Genomic DNA, 23,653 nt, shown 5'->3' with positions numbered 1-23,653 from the left:
ACAAGCCTAGACGAGGACCCAAGTTTCTTTTGCCACCACGCACAGTGAGGAGGATGGTAAGAGAAATCAAAAGATCTCCAAAGCTCACTGTTACAGAATTACAACAAATGGTAGCATCCTGGGGTCACAAAGTCTCCAAATCAACCATCAGGCGCTGTCTACACACCAACAAGCTGTTTGGAAGGCATGCACGGAGAAAACCTTTCCTCACTCACAATCATAAACGCAAATGTCTGGAGTTCGCCAAGCGGTATTGGGGCCTCAACTGGGACCGTGTGCTTTGGTCAGATGAGACCAAGATTGAGCTTTTTGGCAACAAACACTCTAAGTGGGTCTGGCGTGCCACGAAAGATGCGCATGCTGAAAAGCACCTCATACCCACTGTGAAGTATGGGGGTGGGTCAGTGATGCTGTGGGGCTGTTTCGCTTCCAAAGGCCCTGGGAACCTTGTTAGAGTGCATGGCATCATGAATGCTTTGAAATACCAGGACATTTTAAATCAAAATCTGTTGCCCTCTGCCCAAAAGCTGAAGATGGGTCGTCACTGGGTCTTTCAGCAAGACAATGACCCTAAACATATGGCCAAATCTACACAGAAATGGTTCACCAGACACAAAATCAAGCTCCTCCCATGGCCATCTCAGTCCCCAGACCTCAACCCCATTGAGAACCTGTGGGGTGAACTGAAGAGGAGAGTACAGAGGAGAGGACCCAGGTCTCTGGATGATTTAGAGAGATTCTGCAAAGAGGAATGGCTAAAGATCCCTCTTTCTGTCTTTTCCCATCTTGTGAAACATTATAGGAGAAGATTAGGTGCTGTTTTGTTGGCAAAAGGGGGTTGTACAAAATATTAACACCAGGGGTGCTAATAATTGTGAAACACATTATTTGATGTCAAATAATTATTTCTTTATGTGGGATTTTTTCCCTACTGAATAAATGCACTTGTATTGAAGGTTGGATTTTTCTCTTTTTTTCCATTAAGGTCCCATATTATTTAGAAAAAAATAATAATAATTGGAAGCTAAAAAACACATCTCAACCAGGGGTGCCAATAATTATGGAGGGCACTGTAACTCCATAGCAGCATCTAGTTTTCCCCCCGAAATGTTGCATTGAACTAAATGAGATATTGTTATTGACGTAGAGATAATGTGCAAATCTGTTCTGTAATTACACCCTTGCATACAGCTTGCATACAACGGGGCAGACAAGCAAAACCTTGAGTTCTCTTTCGGTCGAATCGTTCGACACAGACTGTGACTCTATGGGGTTTAGCGCCCTCGCGCGACCGCTCTTGAAGCCTTTTTAAACACGCCTATTGGCTGAGTTGAGCTGTCACTCATAGGCGCCCGCCTCCTATATAAACTGTGACAGCTCGCTCATCTTCACATTTTAGCTCTTCAAGACTCGCCTACAAGCCTTCGGAAGAGTACCACGCCGCAACTTTCTTGACTATACCCCGACTCAACAGCTAGCTCGCTGGCAAGAAGACATTTTCTTGCCACTTAGCGTCGAGGTATTGAGAGGAAAAGAGAAAGAAAGAAAAAGAATATTTTTTCGTGAGGTGAGTATTCGCCGCATTAGCTTGCGAACCTCCCTGCTAAGACACCTGCTAGCATCTGGCTGCCAAGACTCGCCACCTGCCTGCTTCACCTTTTCTTCATACCGTTTTTCGTTCGGACAGCCGCACAAGCTCGCTACCCCTACGATAACGATATTGGAGATATATATTTTTATTTTATTTCTTTTTGGACGGACTCGCCATGCACTCCGCATCGCGCCCAAAACGGCGCCCATGCCCGAACGCGTGCGGTCAGTTCATCAACTCCAAGGACCACCACCTGGCCTGTGTTAACTGCCTGGGTCTCCAGCATGCCCGCGAGGCCCTGGAGAACCCACGGGGATGCAAGGACTGTTCTCGGTTCTCGCTGAGAACACTACAGCAGCGCTTCGAATGCTTCGGGCTACCACTGGAGCCCCAACCACTCTCGGACCCCCTACTCTCCGAGCTGGTGATGAGCGAGGACGACGAGGCACAACTGCTTAACTGGTCTGGCGACGAGACAACGGGTCACGGGAGCCTACTGCCCCCCGCCCCCGAGTCGGTTGCCGATGTGGAGGAGTGCTCCTTCACAGAAGGAGAGACTAATATGGAGTGCGGGGACGGCGAATCGCTTCTCCCCTTCACCCAAGTCACCCCCCCTGCCTCCGTCGCCACTTCGGTCTGCGAGGAGCCAACTGTCGAACATCAAACGTCAGCGGGAAAACTATTCCTGGAAACCTGCCAACGCGCCGCCCAGCGCCTCGGACTCGTGTGGCCACAACCGCCACCGGTCCGGGCTAGCAACAGGCTCGACGGTAATTTCCTGCCCCCGCTCGCACCGGCACCCAAGGCTTCAGTCCCACCGTTTAAGGACTGCCTGGATGACGTGACTAGAACTTGGAACAAACCTTACTCCAATCGAGTGGTTATCGGTGGTTTCGGTTCTTTTTCTGAAATGGAGGGAGCAACAGAGAGGGGGTTATCTGACTGCCCCAAAGTGGAACAGTCCGTAGCCTCTTACCTAGCCCCCAACTCCAACACGGGTTTGTCAGCCTCTGCACAACTGCCTCACAAGCAGCCAAAGTTTTCCTCCCAGCAATTGGAGAAAACATTTAAAGTCCTGGGACAGGCTGCGCGCGCTCAGAACACGGTGTCGCTGCTATTAGCATACGTGGCCGAGCTACAGGCAGAAGTGGGTGCCGCTATCAACGAGGACAAGCCGGTGAAGGAACTATGGACCGAGATTCGAACGGCAATGGACTTCGTTATGAGGACCACACGTTGTTCTAACCAGGCCATAGGCCGGTTCCGCTGTGCAGGCAATGCAGTCGCGGTGCGAGTCAAAGAAAAAGGAGAACGAAGCCTTTGGCTACTGTCTTCCCCGCAAACTGGCCCACCCAGTACCCCCCCGAAACCCGGGCGTACAAAACCCACCTCCTACCCAGCCTACTACTACTGCCGGACCCTCCCGCCAGTGGCACACGGCTAGACGGACCATACCGGTGACCCGCCCTGCTCAGCCACCTCCACAGCCGACCGTGGTTCACAGTGCATGGGCACGCCGCCCTACCATCCAACTGGACGCGGGCGCCGGACGAGGACGTGGCCGCCCGATGCCCAAGAAAAAGAAGTCAGCCTAGCTACTAGGCTGCCCTACCAGCCTTCACGGTGTCGGGCCGGCCATTACGCGCCCTGCCCGTCACAAAACCAAGATACCCCCACGTTCAACTCTGGGGTGGTCCGTAAACACACAATAGTGTGTGGGCGCCATAGATGGGTCGCACATCCCCATCACCAAACCACCGCAATACCAGTCAGACTACTGCAACAGAAAGGGATGGCATTCCATCATTCTGCAAGCGGTTGTTGACGGGAAAGGGATGTTCTGGGATTTGAACGTTGGCATACCTGGTCGAGAACACGATGCCACGGTGCTGAAGAAGTCAAACATCTGGTGGTGGGCCTTTGGTTCGGATGCTTTGTCAGGCAGAGTCAGAAACATCTGTGGTACCGATGTGGGCTACTTCATCCTTGGCGACTCTGCGTATCCTCTGCAGAGCTGGTTGATGAAACCTTTCCCGGACACTGGTCGACTGACACAAAGTCAAGAGCTGTACAACAAGAGGACAAGCCGTGCCCGCTGTGTTGTTGAGCATGCCTTTGGGCGGTTAAAAGGAAGATGGAGGTGTCTGGGCAAAAAAAATGAACGCAGTGTCACAGTTGTTGAGGACATGGTGCTGGCTTGCTGTACACTGCACAATCTTTGCGAGCAAAACCTGGACGCATTCCTTGCAGAGTGGGACGTTCCGTCACAACTTGCTCAACCTCTCCGCGTGGCAGAGGAAGGGGAAAATGCCGACGCTGGAGCTGTCGTAAGACGTGCATTGGAACAGTGGTTCGCTGAACAGCAGTAGCCTAAAGCTTAGCTGCTATGGAAACAGCAGATTGATGGGCAACACAAAATGAACGTCCTCTTCGTTAGCGACAGGTGTTTTTCTGACCTTATGTGTGTTTGATGTTGCCTATGTTCACGTCCTCCACAGACCAGATCACGCGCTCAGCAGCCATCTTCTTCTTTCTTCGTTCTTGTAGTGTATAAAAAAATGAAATACTGTATGCTTCAGTCTCAACATCTGCCCTTTATTTGGTCTCGGACACTAACCCCTCCCCGACCCCTCCCTGACCTCTGCCCGAGGTTGACCCCGCCTCCGAGCCTCGGCGGTGCTTGATGGCCCATCGAATTCGACGGGCCAGGAAAAGCGGCCCTAAGCCCCACAACCTGGCCCGGCGGCCATCTTTAGCACCTAGCCCCCTTTTGATGAGATCACCGTCAGCCCCCTTTTGTCCGGGCCAGCCCGGGGCTGGCCCTGCAATGAGACTATGGCTAATGTCGCACAAGCATGTTCCCCTTGTTGACACAAATAAAGCTGTTAAGCCCCAGTGCCCTCACTCACACTCCCATACCCACGGTTCTACCTCTGGGTCTGATAAAAGTCTCTCACACACACCCACGCTCTGCTTTGGGGTCGTTCACGAACAAACACGGTTTCATAAGCCCTCAGCCCCGAGAAAAAATTCTATTAAAAGCAAACGCGTGCGCCGAGCATCCCCCTCGCGCACGCTCATACCCACTATGCCCCCCGACTCAGTGGCTAAACTCCCCACTACAGACCGCGGGCGCACGACCAAACACAGTCATACCCCTGTACAGTCCAGAGCCGCTCACACACCGTATAGCGACTTGGCACATACACGTAACGTGTCCTTGGGTTCTGTCTATGATCGAGCATGGGTACAAAATACAATTTGCGCGAAAGCCCCCGAGCTTTCAGGGGCTAACTCCATCTGTGGTGAATACAAATTCGGTTCGAATACTAAGAGAGGAGATAGAAGCTCTACTCCAGCAGAACGCTGTAAAGATAATTCCCCCACACGTAGCACGGTCGGGGTTCTACAGCAGGTATTTCGTTGTACCGAAAAAGGACGGGGGTTCTCGCCCCATCTTAGATCTGAGAGCGCTGAACCGTCACATACGAACATATTCCTTCAAAATGTTGACGCACAAGCAACTCATTACGTCCATAAAACCCGGGGACTGGTTCACAAAATTGGACCTGAAACAGGCGTATTTTCACGTCAGCATACACAAACACCACAGACAGTTCCTGAGATTTTATTTCGAGGGCAGGGCACTAGAATTCCAAGTGTTGCCATTCGGGCTGGCTACTGCACCCCGTCTTTTTACAAAAATTATGGATGCTGCCATATCCCCACTGAGAGAAAGAGGAATGCGTATTTTCGGGTACATAGACGATTATCTTCTATGCGCCCCGTCAGCGCAGATAGCCACGGAACACACACACCTGTTCCGCAGCCATCTGGAATCCCTAGGTTTCCGAATAAACTATCAGAAAAGTGTGCTAACCCCAGCTCAAACTGTGCACTTCCTGGGCCTCACACTGGACTCCACCACGTTCCGTGCCAAACTCACGCCACAACGAGTGGAATCATTTCACAAGTGTCTCTCCAATTTCCAACTGGGGAAAAAGGTCAAATTTCGTACTTGCCTTCGCCTTCTGGGTCTAATGGCATCTATGATAGCAGTAGTACCGCTGGGGCAACTGTATATGAGGGACATGCAGAGATGGGTGTTCGCGCTCCGTTTGCACCCCGAGCGCAGAGCACACCTCAACCGGCAGGTAACGGTTTCCCTCCCATGCATCCGCGCGCTACTGGCGTGGCGAGACTCCGCACTACTGTCACAGGGAGCCCCACTGGGACTCATCGTGACACGACGTGTGGTGACAACGGATGCGTCGCTGAGTGGCTGGGGCGCCACTCTGGGGGATCTGGCTGTGGGTGGTGTTTGGACAGAAAACCAATGTCAGCTTCACATCAACGTCCTGGAGCTGACAACAGTGTTCCTAACGCTAAAGCATTTCCTGCCTTTGCTGCGCCATCACCACGTTTTAGTCCGTACGGACAACACAGCAGTAGTGGCATACATAAATCACCAAGGGGGCCTGCGGTCGCTTCGGCTTCACCGCATAGCTCGCGATATTATACTTTGGGCACACGCTCACTTACAGTCGCTCAGAGCCACTCATGTTCCGGGCGTGCTGAATGTGCGTGCAGACAGACTATCGAGGGCATGCCTCTCCAATCAGGAATGGAGATTACACCCGCGCGTAATCGAGCTCGTGTGGAAACGCTTCGGGCGGGCGGAGGTGGATTTATTCGCATCACGAGAGAACACACATTGCAGACTGTTCTTCTCCATTCGAGACAGGGATGCCCCACTGGGAACGGATGCGCTATCACACCCGTGGCCGAACACTCTCTTGTATGCGTTCCCCCCAGTCTATCTAATCCCACATGTACTAGCGAGGGTGAGAGAGGAGAGCCTCTCGCTGGTGCTGGTTGCTCCCTGGTGGACAAACAAGCCCTGGCTAGCGGAGATCTTTCTCTTACTGGCCGGGCAGCCTTGGCGACTCCCCAACAGCAAAGACCTTCTGTCACAGATGGGGGGGGAGTTAGTTCACCCGAACCCGTCAGCGTGGAACCTACACGCCTTCCACGTGAAAGGGACACATTAAGATCAATAGGTCTGCCACCGAATGTTATTGCAACTATTCAGAGTGCCAGAGCTCCATCTACGAGATCTGTGTACGATATGAAGTGGAGGGCGTTTGAGAGATGGTGTGTTCAGAAGGGCGTTATCCCCTTTCAGTGTTCTATCACCCATGTACTTACGTTCCTTCAGGAATTATTCGAGAAGGGACTGGCCTATTCTACACTTAAGGTCTACCTGTCAGCGATTTCAGCATGCCATGTAGGCTACGATGGTGTATCTCCGGGAGCGCACCCCCTGGCTAACAGATTTCTGAAGGGCGCTCGACGCCTTCGACCTGCTGTGCGCTCGACCGTTCCCTCTTGGGACCTCTCCTTGGTGCTGAACGCGCTCTCCCAAGCCCCGTTCGAGCCCCTACAGACTGCAAGCATTAAGGTCCTCTCGTACAAAACTGCCCTCTTGCTGGCCCTTGTCTCAGCTAAAAGGGTGAGCGAGATCACTGCTCTCTCTATACACCCCTCCTGTATGGAATTCAGTGCGGATAATAATAATGTCACGCTTCGGCCCAATGTAGCGTTTATTCCTAAAGTGTCTATGTTGTACGGCAGCTGCGATCTACAACTGACGTCTTTCAACCCCCCTCCTTTCTCCTCGCAGGAACAGGAGAGGTTACATTACCTCTGCCCGGTCCGGGCATTACGCTTATACATGGACAAAACTTCTTCATTCAGGCGTACCGACCAACTATTTGTTTGCTTTGCAACTAATTCTAAGGGACAGGCGCTCTCGACACAGAGGCTGTCCCATTGGATTGTTGATGTGATTGCAATGACCTATCGGGCCTCGGGGAAAGACCCTCCTGCTCTCAGAGCTCACTCTACTAGAGGTGTCGCCGCGTCTTGGGCCGCATTTAGAGGAGTGCCTGTCCAGACTGTTTGCGCTGCCGCGGGTTGGGTTTCACCGCACACATTCGTAAAACACTATCGCCTTGATGTTACAGCGTCCACGGTGGCTCACGCTGTCCTTGAGGCGGGGGGATCAAGACCTGTATGAACTGCTTTGCACTTTCAGCGTGGTTTTTCACTCCCGTTATTTTTACTGGTTGGGAATGAGCATTCAGGGGCGTATTTAAAACTCCCATAGAGTCACAGTCTGAGTTGAGCGATTCGACCGAAAGAGAACATATGGGTATTCCATCTCCTCATTTCTATGAGGGAGATAAGTGAGACAGACTTTTGCTGCCCCTTCCTTCTTGCTCGTCTTAAAGAGCTGGTTAATGTGAAGATGAGCGAGCTATCACAGTTTATATAGGAGGCGGGCGCCTATGAGTGACAGCTCAACTCAGCCAATAGGCGTGTTTAAAAAGGCTTCAAGAGCGGTCGCGCGAGGGCGCTAAACCCCATAGAGTCACAGTCTGTGTCTCACTTATCTCCCTCAGAGAACCGAGGGTATAGAATATACCCATACGTTCCAAGCCGCTTCATGACTATGAAAAAGTTGCACAGTATTTCTTTAATGCCGGATGTGGGCTAACACATACATATTTGAAAGGATCTTGTGGGCAGAATAAAATGATTTTGTGAGCCAGACTTGGCTGTTGGCCCTGAGTTTGACATCTCTGGCGTATGCTTTGAGATTTTAACTGTAACCCCAGTGTTGGAAACTCTAACTCTAAGGATATGCGGTCACAGAAAGAAAATATGCGGTCACAGAAAAAAAAATCTCTCGTTTGACCATCAGCTGGATGTCACACGTGCAAAACTTACCATGGAAAAGTGAAGGCTGTATGACGGACACATAGAGGTAGGCACTTCGGAAGAAGACGAGGGCAGCACAGGTGACCACCTGGCTGCTGCAGCGGGACAGTGTCTCCCCCTCCAGGCTGGGCAGGTAGCGGCACAGCTCCTTCACACGATGCAGCAGCTCTATGTAACTCCTGCAGCAACACCACACGATGAAAGACACCAAGTTGCAAAGTCACAAGGAGACATAGAGACACGCAACACCACCCACACACAGGGCAGATAAACATCAGCTGGCATGATCACTTGATCTCCAAACTCTAAACTGTGCTCCATTGCGAGCACAGAGCAGACTTGCTACGCCACCCAACACTCATGCAGAACGCCACTGTGTTTCTCTATGTCCCCCCCATTTACAATGCTGAACGAATGGAAGATTGTGAATTGTCAAGCAAAATTATTTATCTTAAAAAAAATATATTGTCTAAAAATATTGTGATATCAATATTGACTGAAATATTTGTGATATTGATTTGTCTCATAATCAAGCAGCCCTACTCCAAACACATTTTTTATACACTCACAAAAAGAGTCAAACAGAATGGTGGACAACCAATCAGATACAATTCTTTTAAAACAACTAAACCTCCAAAATGACCTTTTGGGCAGCCAATCACACAATGATAGACACTTAAAGAGACCCTAAATCTGCCTCACCTGCTGCCCTTGTCTCCTTGCCACTCACAGCGAGCCCCCACCACCGCCAGGATGTCCAGCAGCCTCTCCCACGGCTCAGCCACCACCGAGGACTTCTCTGACAGGCCATCAATCACATACTTCTGTGCCCCTCGCATCACCCCGGGAGACTTCAAGCCACCTTCCTGACCACCTGGACGTGATGGGAAGGGCGGTGAATAACGGCTACAACAGGCTATGACATACCTAGCTACGGGAAGGATATATTCCATCAGCAAGCATTGTATTAATATGAAGGGTCACCAATGGTCCTGCAAACCATGGTTTGTATGCATGACTGGTACTTTATGGTACACTAAAATCACTAAAGGCAAACGTGTGTGTGTGTGTGTGTGTGTGTGTGTGTGTGTGTGTGTGTGTGTGTGTGTGTGTGTGTGTGTGTGTGTGTGTGCATTTGTGAGTTGAATTACCCTGCATTTGTGTGTCTGCAGAAGGCCCACGTGTGACATAGCAGATGTAGAACTCAGCTGCCTTGTGCATGTACTTGTACAGCAGACTGGGAGGAAGCCGCATATCCAAGTTGTTCATGATCAAGGGGAGAACATCACAGACTGGGCAACAGGAAAAGTACAACATGAACGTCAAAAAAAGTGAGAATTACTTCACAAACTTACACGCCTTTCCTGTTATATCCTCTAAGGTAAAGCGTAAGAGGATACTGACATTTTTAGATATGAAGCACAAGAGGGTATGCTCACCAAAAAGCTTTCTGAAGCAGTTCACGGGTGTATCCAGGTCTTCCACATTTTCAGCCTCTAGTAGAGACTCTCCAAGGCTTACCTAAGGATAGGAGGTAAAGTCAGACACTGACAGCTGACAAGATGAATTGCATTGCCGTAGGGTTTCTTGTAATGTAGAAAGAAGAAGACAGCTTTACCCCGTGCTGAACCACCGACTCTGGGAACCTTCGTAATAAAAGCAGCAGCATCTCAGCCTTCTCTAACGTGTTAAAACACTGCTCCGTGGCCTTCAGGAGCATTTCACACTGGATGCGGCCAGGTAGGGTCTCAAACAATCCTAGGACGTTTACAATACCAGTTTAATCATAATCCATACAGAGCAATGGTCTCCTCGATTTAAATTGAGTTTAGTTGTTGTGAGTATGCATAGCAAAGCTTACCTCTCAAAAACTGAGCATGTTTATCTTGGTTGTCATTTCTTAATGCTGCTGTGATGACTGAGATCTCACGCCACACCACCGGCTGGTCAGGGAAATTGATAAACCTGCAAAAACATGACAGTAGACAGGGATGCAATGACAGTAATTGTAACATGGTATGAGTCATTAGAACACTTTGCAGCCCTATATCCTTTGTGTATTAACTGAAAACCAATTCATAGCAACTGCAATTGCTGAAATTTACTTACATGTCATACAGAAGTCTGCCAGCAGGTGTGGTCCTTTCTGCATTGCGCTCAATGATGTACATCTCATACTGTTTACAAAAAGGGAACACAAAAAGATGGTGAATTACTATATTCCATGAATCTTGTCTCTGTATGTCGTGATCCATTATTTCATTTCTGTTCTAGTTGTTTCACTAACAGGGTAAAGAAGGATATAGTAGGCTACCTGAATGTTGAAATCGGCTGGATAAAGAGTTCGAGCTGTTATTAGCCATGCCTTGGCAGCCCAAGGGTCTTCTGACACAAGCTCGCGGGCTCGTTTCACGAGGAATTCACAATCTCCCTGTGCAGACATAACGGCGTACGTCTCCGCTTCAGAAAATTAAACAGCAAAGTAAATAATTGCGCGCTGCTCCTCTGAACCAGCATTCAATTGGCCAATGCACGAGGTCTGAATATCACTAAATATAATAACACGAGCTAATTCAGCTATGCATTTCACGCACCCTTGTAACGTTACGCCTGTGTGGCAACGTTATGGTGCACTGCAAAGGGAACTGGTACATTAATGCGGACTTCTCCTGTATCGACTTACGAATCAGGGTCAATTTAACAATATTCAACCTTTCATCTATAAACTGAAAAATATAAATAAAGATGTCAGCACCGCCGGAAAATCCGGGGAAGACCTCTTCCTGTCGCAAAAACTACGTCACAGCCACCTACTGCCACCTACTGTACCGGTGGAAGATCACGTCGTGTGAATGAATGAAATGAGAGGAAAAAGTCAGACGATGAATAAACTAAATAATGAAGGCCATGTCTCTTTCAAAAACAAAACAAAAAAACAGAGCCCCTGAACCTGTTGAGAAACGGTCTTTTACAACACGTCTGGGGTCTCTGAACAGTTGACAGCGGAAGTTAGGGACATGTTGAAAATGCAATGCCTAAACATTATCTCCCCCACCCCCCCCCCTATTATATAGGCCTAAACTTAAAATATGGTTGCGCTTCTCCATGCAATGCAATGCAATGCATTGACCGACAAACAATATCTGAAATAATTTTGTATCCATACAGTAGGTGTCGCCAAAGACACTTGTATTGCCTTCTTGAAATTATTTGGCTCCAACCGTAGGAGTCAATATGCAATACACCATACATAGGCCTACAGTATAGTGACAAATACTTTATGTATTGTATGTATTAGCAAAATGGTAACATGTCTGTTTTCTGGTCTACTTTGTGCTTAAACTTAGATGACATGTTGGCTACCTAACCACTTAACTTCCTGATTGCTTGTTATTTTTTATTTGTGCGTGTGGTCCTTTGTTTAAAACATATCTGCCTGCCTTCCCTCTCTCACACACTCAAAAGTCTTTCAAAAACGTTAAACAACAGCATGTGGAAATGCCATTGGCTTTGGAGGGATACAGCTGTCAAAGTAGCCTACAAGTCATCAAGACTATACTGTACTGTACTGTGGCGTAGTCTACTCTGCTATACTGTACTCTACTGTATTGTACTGTACTGCATTGTACTATACTGTACTGTACTGTACTGTACTGTACTGTACGGTACTGTACTGTAATGTGATATACCATACTGTACTGTACTCTACTGCACCGTACTGTATGCTACTGTACTTTTACTTTACTATACTGCACCGTACTGTTGTATGCTACTGTACTGTACTGTACTGCACCGTACTGTATGCTACTGTACTGTGCTGTACTGTAGTGTACTGTACTGTACTATACTGTACTGTACGGTAATGTACTTTACTATACTGCTCCGTACTGTATGCTACTGTACTGTACTGCACTGTACTGTACTACACTCTACTGTACTGTATGCTACTGTACTTTACTGTACTGCACCGTACTGTATGCTACTGTACTGTGCTGTACTGTAGTGTACCGTACTGTATGCTACTTAACTTTACTGTACTGCACCATACTGTATGCTACTGTACTGTACTGTACTGTACCGTACTGTATGCCACTGTACTGTGCTGTACTGTAGGATACTGTACTTGACTGTACTGTACTATACTCTACTGTACTGTAATGTACTTTACTATACTGCTCCGTACTGTATGCTACTGTACTGTACTGCAATGTACTGTACTACACTCTACTGTACTGTATGCTACTGTACTTTACTGTACTGCACCATACTGTATGTTGCTGTGCTGTACTGCACTGTACTGTATGCTACTGTACTGTACCGTACTGTATGCCACTGTACTGTGCTGTAGTGTTCTATACTCTACTGTATTATACTCTACTGTACTGTACTTTACTATACGGCACCATACTGTATGCTACTGTACTGTACTGTACTGTACTGTACTGTACTGTACTGTACAACTACACAGAACTGAAACATTTAGAGAATTCTTAGGTCATGTACAATATGATGCAAAAAGGTGTAGTGGGAATGAGTTATGTTACTGTTACCACTCAAAATATTGAAGGTTAAAAAAGCCATATGGCATTTTGTGTATATATAGTATATACCATATGAGAATTGTTGTTTAACATAGATATTTCTCTTAAGGGTGGCAAAGACCTACGGTTGTCCATCACCTGTCATTTTTGAAGTAGCAATTGAAATACTCAATGATTACTGAGTTTACTGTAATGCAACTTGTGACACAAGTACTAGGTGAGGACTTGTTTGCAAATTCAGGGGGAAAAAAAACAATTCTCACACCTCTGCCTACTTACTCAACACCTACAAACCCCAACTCCGATGAAGTTGGGACGTTTAGTAAACAGTGAATAAAATCAAAATGCTATCATTTTCAAAACATTCAATCTATTCATTAGATGGAGAATAGTGAAAAGACAACATATTAAGTGTTAAAACCGAGAAAAAATATTGTTTTGGGGGACATATGTACTCATTTCTAATTTGATAAATCCAACACGTCTCAAAAGAGTTGGGACGGGGATCATTGAAATTTAGTAAACATCCAAATAAGATAAAACAACAAAGAAGAACATTTCAAAATGAATTGTACTGACGGACAATATAGGTGTCCAGGTATAAGATCATCACAGAGAGGCTGAGTCACTCAGAATTAAAGATGCAAAGGGAATAATTACCATAGTTATTACATACATTTTTGAATTCCCTTTGATTTACCACGATTGAGTGTATATAAGACATATTTTTGTTAATAAAATCATTGTATAGGTTCATGACATCATGAAATATATATTGGCTGTAGTCTCACTCTAATTCCTGGAGTGCTAGAGCTATTGCAAATTGACCATATTAAGAATGCTTAATGCATGAAAATGACACAGGGGTTTAACATTCTCCTAAGCACCTGAGCTCACTTGAAATAGACCCAGAAGACATGGGAAACTGTCCTTTGCTTACAGAAGTCAGCAGAAGTTGTAGAAGTCCATTCTTTTTGACAATAATAGAGCATTGCACATCCTGTGCTACAGTGAAAATGGACCATCCAACTTGTGTTAGTGCTAGCTTCAAAAGTCAGCCTCCATGATGGCATGCGGATGCAGTAGTGCATTGGTTAAGATGTTCTCACTCATCTGTAGAGTTAAATACAGTGCTGAATGGTATAAATGGGTTTTAAACAGCATGAAAAGCCACTCATGCATTATATTTTGAAGGGAGATCTTCGATTACTGCCACATAGTAAGGTCAAATTGAATTCTCTACTATGTTTTAACAGTTTGGCTCCATCATAAGGACCAGCATGTGATAAAATGGTGGGTTTTTGGTCAAGACCTGTCACACTGTAAGCACTACAGAAAGGAAAACATTGCAAAACATGACAAGGAATACACCCACCATTTAAGCTGGTGAAATCATGTCCAAGATAGGAATTAACACTGTTTTTTATATAAAATAATCTCATCGGTTAATGTATTTAACTGTTAAGTGTTGTCTTTTGTTTTGTTTTTAGTCTTCCTCGACATTTGCTGCCATTTATTGTCCCCGTCCCAACTCTTTTGAGACATGTTGGATTTCTCAAATTAGAAATGAGTACATATGTCCCCCAAAACAATATTTTTTCTCGGTTTTAACACTTAATATGTTGTCTTTTCACTATTCTCCATCTAATGAATAGATTGAGTGTTTTGAAAATGATAGCATTTTGATTTTATTCACTGTTTACCAAACGTCCCAACTTCATCGGAGTTGGGGTTACTTAAAAATCAATTCCCATTTGATTTGAACTGAAGATATAGCCTACATGTACTGTATATTGAGTGATCTGTAATGCCATTCTTAAAGACTGAAATGCAGTCACTATAGACATAATGCTACTTGTGAAAATTTAGAATTAGGTGATCTTATGGGTTCTTCATACATATGGAGAGGTCTTGTCCTTTACCCTCTCTACTAATAAAAAAATATCTGTTATGGAAATTAGAGGATGGAGAACCTGCTACCTTGGACATCATCTTGCACTGACACTTCCCCATTCAGATGCAGCTGAGCGAGCATTAGCAGCAGTCTATTCTCACCATAGTTTTAGTGTGGGAAATGCTCATTTTAATTCAGACCAAGAATCTTCTCAACTTGTCCACAATGTTACATTTGCTGTCAAGCATGTAACCACAGACTCACCCATACTTTCACACTATGAACATTTTTATAGTTTCAGCAATCTGGTCAAGCAGGCTACCCCTGCCCTTGCTTCATCTCTGCTGAGTTCGGGACTATATTAACATCGTCAGCTAAGTATAATGTCATGTAATAACAATGTAATGCATGACATATTGTATATGACATGGTAGAATATTTTTCTTTTTCCGAGGGCTCCGAGGCTAGAATTACCGCATATACCCTAAAGAAACACCATGCAAAGTTTGGTGCTTTTGTCACTTCTGTAACGGTATCTGTATTATATCTGTATTGCGGCCATCTTGGAAAAAATGGGCAACCATCTTGAATTTGAAGTGGCCCGCATACTTTTTGAAAATAGTAATGTCCAAGGAGTATCTGTACCGATTCTGGCGCTTGTATCACAAACTGAAGTATCGGGGCACCTATCTCCCTAGCTACTTGGACAGCTGAACTCAAAGCAACCAAAAAGTTTACCAGACAACCAGGGCTGTAGTGGTCAAATTAGAGGTGGGTAAACTATGAATTTTTTGATCAGACAGACCGTGACGCGACGCGATGCGTGTATCATCGGTGTATCTGTGTATCTACAGGTATGAAAATGGGTATGAGGCCAGGCATGATAGTAGGCCTATAAAGTATCGGTATCAACGCATCCAAAATGGTCATTTGTTTAAAAGCCACTAGAACTTTTTGGCTTGCACATTCATTTTTCTACTATAAATGACAATTAAAATATCTTCAGTCAGGCCTATAGGCCTATCACATAATTTGTGTGATCATATGATGCAGAGTGTGCCTTTGTTACAATCCTAGATAGTAGGCCTAACACCTATATTGGAGTAGCTCAACAGCATTTCATAGGCCTATTCCACTTTCTGCATTAGGTTTTTAAAAATAGATTCACCATCATGTACTGTAGGCCCATCTCAGCCATTCCCCACAAAGATGAATGGCATTATAATGCTATAACATATTATAGGCTATAACATTGGAAACTAAATATAAAAAACACAGCATTTGTGGTTTTCAACTGAATTGATAATGATGTGCTATTAGGCTACATTTTAGGCTTATATTTTTATAAGACACCTCGCAATTTACCCCTCCACCATCATCCATTAGGCCTACGGTAGCCTACCTAGGCTAGGGCCTACTTGTAGTGGCATGGTGCTCATAGATTAGCAATAGGCACTGCAGCCATTAAGAGAGGAACTGGAGTTTTACCTACCATTCATAAGCTAACCCATACAGCGTTATCAATAACTGCAAAGGAAATAGACAGAAGAAGAAGCTGATGAAGAAGAAGCTTATAATTTCTTTACTCAGGAATGAGTCCTTCTAGCTCTGAGAAATTGCTTTTGCAAATAACTTGGACATGTCAGATCATGAAATAATTTTTAGGCTAAGTCTTGTGACAAGGTGTAACAAATCTTTTACCTCCCTAAATGGTGGATTTGGTGGTGTTACTAGGCTCCTCCCCTGTGTTAGGTTACTTTTATACCTGAATTCACACGCGGGATTTTTTCTTCAAGTCCACCACGAACGTGCATTTGCGTTTCTATCGGCATTGCCGTCCGTAGAACCGGCGGGCAGATGCGCTTTCGCTTGTAAACATGGGGCGCACTGGCTTGTCCCTACTTCTTTCGGACAAACGTTGCGAAGTGGCTAGATTTGATGAGAAGGGCGTGACTAATTTCCGAACGGTAGAGAGAAACCTGGAGCGGATGAAAATGATTCCTACTAAAGCGTTAAGCATGTTCAACAATATTTTTTTAAATGACACCAAATTTATTTTGGATTATTCCAACGGCAGATCACAAGGCGCAGGGCACTTTGACGTGCGTAATTGCCATTAAGAGCTGCGTAAACGCTATTTAGAGGTGGGTAAACGCTATTTAGAGGTGGGTAAACGCTATTTCCTAAATTCCAGAGGTGCGTAAACGGCGTTTACGTGCGTTTACCCTCCACTACAGCCCTGCAAACAACCCAAAATCCTTTTGACAACCATGTTTTCAGGGCAAATATGGGTATGAACAGAAAAGTCAGTATCGGCCCATAGGCAAAGAGTGACTTGGGACCCTCCGTTTGTCTCAGAACTATTGGGGAGGGATGGGGAATTGTTTTCATCAAATTCTTCCAAGGGCCATAACAGTCCTCAGAGGGCCGTACTATGAACACAAACCAGGATTTCCCCTGCACTTTAGGCCTATACTGAAGGCAGCCACCTTTAAAACAGACCCCACCTTCTCTAGGTCGCCTGAATATAACCTAATTGTAGTGAAAATGTAATTTCTAAGATTCATGTACAAAATATTTCATATTTCATGTGAAGCTGCCTAACAATAAAATTATGTCAGGGCCAGATAAAACAGACATAGGTTCCCCACCCCTGGATTAAGTCATTGCATTTTTCGGTTATTGAATTTTAGGGAGGTTTTACCTCACTCACAAAGTTGTCATTGCTGTCATTTGAATACATACATAACCACTCACTGAAGGGGTTCCTAGGCGATTGCATAGTTGCTTGTCTGGTTGTGACAGGGCTGGTGGGCCCAGATCTAAGCTGGCCTAAGAATCTTCACCCCCTTTAGCACTGGCCCCACACAGGCATGTAGGGCCTATCACTTGAACCAGGGCAGCCCTGAAAGAACAACACATTTCTACCTCTTTCTTCCTACTGCTGTCTTGTGCTTTCTTGTGGGGAGGGCTCTAAATTAACACCAGCCTACTGGCCAAATGCTGGTGAAATTTGGCGGGTAGAAAAGCTATAGCACTTTGAACCATTAGTGAGTAGGCCTATGTGTTTGGGAGTAAGATTAACCTTTACTAGCCATTTTGGCTGCAGATTAAAAACATTAATTTAGAGCCCTGCTTGTGGGTTTTGTCTTTTGTATGACTGTTATTTGTGTCCTCTGTGGTAAGTCGCATACAGTGAAATATAACAGTGGCAAAAAAGGTAAGCCATAGGGGAATGGCCCATTGACTTAAATTGTACCAATATAGCTTTTTCATCATGCCACTGAGAAAATGACAATGCCCCCTAGGCTAGCCTATTTATGATAATGCTCTCGCACTCACTGCATTAGTCTACTGTCATTTTTAACATTGTTAACAAATGTACTTGCTTTTTGATGATGTTGAAGGCCTATTCCTAGTCATCTAGTAATAGTATTACAATTAATTTTAGGTAGGCCTACAAAAATATTCTTAATTTGGTTTATGAATGAGGAATAGGCCTAAGTGTCCTTTTATAACAACATAACACACAAAACAGAGGGAACTGTGACTTCCATTTAATAGTACAGAACCAAGACACATAGCCTACAAATATGACTGTAGGCCTATAGTTTTTGTTGTTTTTGTTGACAGCTGTCTGCTCTTTCATATACAATACAGTAGGCCAATCATTCATTATAGTTCTAGTTGCCGCTAGGCATAAGCAGAGTAAGCAGGGCACTTAGGGAAGCACGAAAATATGAATCGAACACATCACATACACCAAACTTCCAAATCAGGAGGCAAGTTCAAGGGGGCACGACCCAGTGAATACTGAATAGGATTGGCTTGTGAGCTGTCAACTGTTGCCCCATCTGTGTGAACAGATAGTTGTCAGTGGTGCGAAACGAATTGTGGAAAGGACTTTTCCAGGTAGGAATCACACACGACACCTCCATATGTTGATCGAAAAGTCGCTTAATTCAGATAGATTGTGGTTGAAGATGATAAAGGAACCGGTGCCTAATTCATGCTGTGTGGGTGTTCTCATTCATTCGTGACATCTAGCTGGCTAGCAGCAAGGTTTTCCCTAGCTAGTGGCTAGCTATTAGCCATCGTAGTAGACACCCTTGTGAACATCATAGTCAGCTAGGAAAAGGAGGCATCAGGAGGTAAAGGTTGCATTTGCGAGTGAGCCTGAACACATGCATATTTTGTAAACTTATCGCACAACTGAACTCTGCTTTCATTACATATACTAACGTTAGTCAACACGCATGTCGTTTTATGCATGAATGTGTGTGAACGATGCCTTTTAGATTGCTAACGTCAGCTAGCTGGGTGGCTCTTTCTATCGTTTTCAGTCATAATGCAGCTCACCAGCAAAATAGTCAAAAGTCAAACGTGAACTTTAAAAATATGCGTAGCGTGTCGGTAATAAGAGCCATGCTGTGGTAAACTAAATATACACACCATAACTGCTAGATTTAGTTAGGGTGAGCTGAGGGAGGTAACTGGTAGCCAGGAAAGCTACATTAGCTGCACATAAGCATGTGTCAGCTGTCAAGTAGAAGGGGTCGTCGTTGCCTTAAAAAGCTTCAATAGCACTTGTAAAACACACAGGCGCATCTAGACAGACGTCAGGGAAACGGTCAAACGCCACTATGAATGGCAGTAGCGTCCATATGATTTACTAAATAGCCTAAGACCCAATGACCCCCCTGTCCCTTTCGAGGCTAGCATTAGCTGTTAGCAATTACCTGTTATTTTGTGCCAATTCTTCCAAGTGCTGCTAGCTGCTAACCTTAGCGGCCAAGCTAGATGATGTACTGAAATGCGTCTAACGTGTTTGCATCGATATTTACACGAGATTGCGATGCTTGCATTTAGAAGTGGCACTTTCACGCAACCGTGTCAGTAATCGTGCTGTCCCACTCCCACATACGTGGACTGTACAGGTTTATGTCGTGACCGCATATGACCTCTCCATGAAGCGTTAAAACGTCTCGACATTTACTTGTTATTAAGTAACGATTCGCTTCATGACACAGCAGTTTGTGACCGGTCGAAGGATAAAGCTTGACACGAGGGACTGTGTCTGAATAAAAGATACATAGCAGTGATGTATGATAATCACTTTCCTATAGTCATCGTACAAAGTGTTACGTAACTTTTCGTCAACTGCAGGAATGTAGGTTAGGCCACTAGTTGCAAAAGGACGACCTCTGTAGTTCATTTCCTCACAACCTCAAAGGCAATGGCGTAACATCTTTATGATGTGTCTGTTCAGTACTTTGAGATCAATTGTCTGTTCTCTGTATCTGTTTCCCAGGGTGTGCACCTGTGCTGGATGTAAGCTGTTCTTATCAGAAATGACAATTGACTCCCTAGAACCAGTCTCATCTCGTCTCTCATGGGGGCAGTAACCACCATGGACCCCGAGTCTGCCCGGCAACATGTCGCCTCACCCGGCCACAGCCCCTCGCCCTCCTCCCCCTCCTCGGGGGCGGTGGCACAGGGCAGCAAGGTGACCAAAAGCGGGGCTGCCCTGACCTCCGGCCTGGCTGCCATGCTGGGCCCCCAGGGCAAGCACTATGTCTGCGGCTCGCTGTCGGCCTTCACCAACATCATAGTCACCTTCCCGCTGCAGAAGGTGCTGTTCCGGCAGCAGCTGCACGGCGTACGGGCCACGGAGGCAGTTCGCCAGCTGCAGAGGGACGGCCTGCGCAAGCTGTACCGAGGCCTGCTGCCGCCGCTGCTCCAGAAAACCACCACAGTGGCCATCATGTTTGGGCTGTACGAGGACTTCTCCCGGCTGCTGGAGCGCCGTGCTGCGGGCAGCGGCACGCCTGAGATTGTGACGCGCAGCATCGCGGCTGCGCTGGCTGGCACGGCCGAGGCGGTGCTGACGCCCTTTGAGCGTGTGCAGACGCTGCTGCAGGACCACCGGCACCACGGGCGCTTCCACAACACAGCGCACACCTTCCGGACACTGTTGAGCGACCATGGTGTGCGGGAGTGCTACCGCGGCCTTGTACCTGTGCTGGTCCGCAACGGCCCCAGCAACGTGCTCTTCTTCGGCCTGCGCGGCCCCATCAAGGAGCAGCTGCCCGAGGCCAAGACGCACACCGAGCACCTGGTCACAGACTTTGTGTGCGGCGGCTTACTGGGCGCCGGCCTCGGCATCATGTTCTTCCCGCTCAACGTGGTGAAGTCGCGGGCGCAGGCGCAGGTTGGGGGGGCGTTTGTGCCCTGCAGCACAGTGCTGATGACGGTGTGGCGTGAGCGGGGCGGCAGTTTGAGACTGCTCTTCCGAGGGGCGCACCTCAATTACCACCGCTCGCTCCTCAGCTGGGGCATCATCAACGCCACCTACGAGCTACTGCTCAAGCTTTTGTGACTCGAGTCGCGGGATATGATGTATGGGAGGAAGGAGGGAAGTAGGGAGAAGGCAGAAGCATACTGACTGACAGGTGTACTCGGTATACACACGTGTGCATCCAGTCCTGTCAAGGGGGATAAGGCCTCAGACATTGCAGATATTGCGCTGCTTATTGTGGGTTCACTGATTTGCCTAAGCAGACCTTGATCTGTACGTCTAGTATGAATGGAAACTGCCAGTTTATGCCAATTTTAGAAGGAACAAGAAAAAATGTCCATCCATCCAGATGATTATTTGCAAGCCGCACAAGAATGCAGCTGATGTGCTCTCAGGAACCTGAACCGGTACTCTCTGGGTTTGTTGGTGCCTGTTCCTTGACTGAAAGGGGGGAATAGCATTATGTTGTTCCACTTGAGTTTTTCTTGTATGTGTTTTTTTTGGAAGCTGTATTGTCCTAAGAGTCTGATTGGTTTGGGAGAGCTGCACAAATATGAGAGATCTTTGGTGGGGACCATTGTAGGACAATTGGTCCATCCAAATTGCACATTTCCTATCTTACATGGTGTCGTCGTTTGTGTGTTTAAAAAAACGAAAAGTGAAGAAATCACATGATCTTTGAAATGCATAATTAATTACATGAGGACCAGAATTAATGTAAAAATAATAACAGGTTAATGGAGAAAAACAAATCCTTCCAGTGAAAGATCCAGCTGATATCATTTCAGATATTTTAAAATTGTCATGAATTTGCTAATTTGTTGTGTGTGTTATGTGGTGCGGTAATGACGTGACTCTACGAGTCCAGTAAGAATTACTAATTTCAAAATGGCCTCATCTTTCCCAAAATGTCAACAGCATAGTGCATGTACAATCTCTTACTTATGTGTACACATGCGTTCAAATGAATACTGGTCTGTTGACTTCTCTATGCCTTAAGTATGGTCATGCACTGTCATAGTATTTTTCATCTTCCTTAGATGTAATACAGATGAAATGATTATATAACGGCTTAGTGTGTTTATTTACATCTGTGCATCATTTTTGATGTTTTGAACAAGATTCACTGTGTTCACATTAAAGGCTGATGGCCAGGCTATCATTATTTGATAGACTCACTCATGCAGACCATGCATTCTCTCTGTCACGAGCATCCACAGACACGCACACACAGAAATAGTCCATTAGACGCATTGTATCTGACCTGCAAGAAAGTAGGCCATAAAAAATGTGTTCACTTCTAACTCACTCAGCCTGTGGACCAGCACAGAAATGCATTCTCTCCTACCTGAGGGAAGCTGATCTCAAAGAAAACAACATGTCAGTGTTTGGCTGCTGTGAGAGTCCAGTCAGTTATTGTATACCATAAATCGCCCAGCACATTGATGTTTTTATATGCTGTCACCACTGCACGGCGTGCAGCATTGTGAGTCCCCACCCCTGCTGGCCCAGACATGGCTGTGCTCTCTCTTCCAGCTGGCTGGCGGTAACCTCTACTGACATAATGGGCGCAATATTTGAGCTTGAGTAGAGATGAGCCATGCTGCCTTTTTTTCTCCTCCTCTTCTGCCCCTCTTCCTCCCTTCATACCCAGTTGTGCCAGCAAAGAAGGCAAGTGTAAGGGGAACGGCTTGAGAAAGTGGGGCTGAGGAAACGAGAAGCAGATTTGCCCGCCAAGGCTGCAGTGGCACAGCAGAGAGAGCTTCAGTGCAGGAGCCTGGCCTTGTCACCACCACCAAGTGCATGGTAGTCTGACACTGACTGCAACAGCTAGCTAACTACAAATAAAATACTGCAGGCCACAAGGGGTTTGGAGACACACACTGAAATATGTTTTTCTAGATGAAGGGCAAGCTTGTCATTTGAATGAATGAGGGTAGTGTAGGATGATGGTTGGCAGATATGTTCACCAGAAGGCATTGATCAATATGAGAATGAATGTCCCCCTGGGGTGGTCCGTGGGCCCCATGACATTATTTAACACAGCTCTCCATCAGAGGAATTCTTCACTTCCGTGTAATCAATCTAAGTGGTATTTTATGGCATGCTAGTTATATGAGGAATGGGGAAGTTGTATGGTACGTTAGGGAGGGTAAAAGAACAAAGACCAGTTACTGTGGCCCTTCTGTAAAGTGGTATGGAACCTTCGAGGTCTCTTGACTGAACGCATCATGTAATAACATGAAAAGGAAGTAGTGTAAATGTTAAACCTAAATTGCATTGTTATTGCCATCATCACAACCCCCATTTTGGCAAAAGTCATTCATCTTAATGTTCAGCATTGTGTCCATGTTGACTATGAACCATTTTATAATACTGGTAGTGTCAGGATCTTCATACGTTGCCTGTTGTGTCCTTTCTATTGAACTGTGTGTGACTTTCGGAGTGCTTTCGGTAGCTGCTGCTGTGGGTTATGCAGTGATGACATGATGTATGTGTGCAAGTTTATCTATGACCAAAGTAAACCTGCTGTTGGACTCCGGCTA

General features: G+C 46.1%; 2 protein-coding genes across 6 annotated transcripts in view; one reads left to right on the top strand and one right to left on the bottom strand.

Annotated features, from left to right (window-relative positions):
- Positions 1–19,746, bottom strand: part of ints10 (integrator complex subunit 10) — a 27,607-nt gene extending 7,861 nt beyond the window's left edge. For 2 of the 4 annotated variants that reach the window (XM_063188427.1, XM_063188429.1), the window contains exons 1-8: positions 10,689–11,129; positions 10,484–10,551; positions 10,236–10,339; positions 9,993–10,132; positions 9,814–9,895; positions 9,526–9,666; positions 9,077–9,248; positions 8,384–8,553 (exon numbers count right to left, since the gene is read on the bottom strand). In XM_063188427.1, coding sequence (XP_063044497.1) covers positions 8,384–8,553; positions 9,077–9,248; positions 9,526–9,666; positions 9,814–9,895; positions 9,993–10,132; positions 10,236–10,339; positions 10,484–10,551; positions 10,689–10,817 — 1,006 coding nt within the window. In that variant the 5' untranslated portion in view covers positions 10,818–11,129. Of the gene's footprint in view, positions 1–8,383; positions 8,554–9,076; positions 9,249–9,525; positions 9,667–9,813; positions 9,896–9,992; positions 10,133–10,235; positions 10,340–10,483; positions 10,552–10,688; positions 11,130–19,548 lie in introns of those variants that run through there. The other 2 variants (XM_063188428.1, XM_063188430.1) reach the window with 2 other exon arrangements.
- On the top strand, positions 18,395–23,653 carry slc25a51b (solute carrier family 25 member 51b). Of its 2 annotated transcripts, none has more exons than XM_063188431.1 (2): positions 18,395–18,721; positions 20,121–23,653. In XM_063188431.1, the coding sequence occupies exon 2, from the start codon at positions 20,202–20,204 to the stop codon at positions 21,186–21,188; it is 987 nt and encodes a 328-aa protein (XP_063044501.1). In that variant the 5' UTR covers positions 18,395–18,721; positions 20,121–20,201; the 3' UTR covers positions 21,189–23,653. The 2 variants fall into 2 exon arrangements, with proteins under 2 accessions (XP_063044501.1, XP_063044502.1); XM_063188432.1 differs by lacking the exon at positions 18,395–18,721 and adding an exon at positions 18,749–18,960.

This window comes from Engraulis encrasicolus, chromosome 22 (assembly GCF_034702125.1).
Source record: "Engraulis encrasicolus isolate BLACKSEA-1 chromosome 22, IST_EnEncr_1.0, whole genome shotgun sequence".
Taxonomy (NCBI): Eukaryota; Metazoa; Chordata; class Actinopteri; order Clupeiformes; family Engraulidae; genus Engraulis; species Engraulis encrasicolus.
This window is presented reverse-complemented; position numbering and strand designations above follow the sequence as displayed.

What these genes read in the sequence shown, in the direction of transcription:
- slc25a51b (XM_063188431.1), top strand. Translation starts at nt 20,202, where the DNA reads ATGGGGGCAGTAACCACCATGGACCCCGAGTCTGCCCGGCAACATGTC.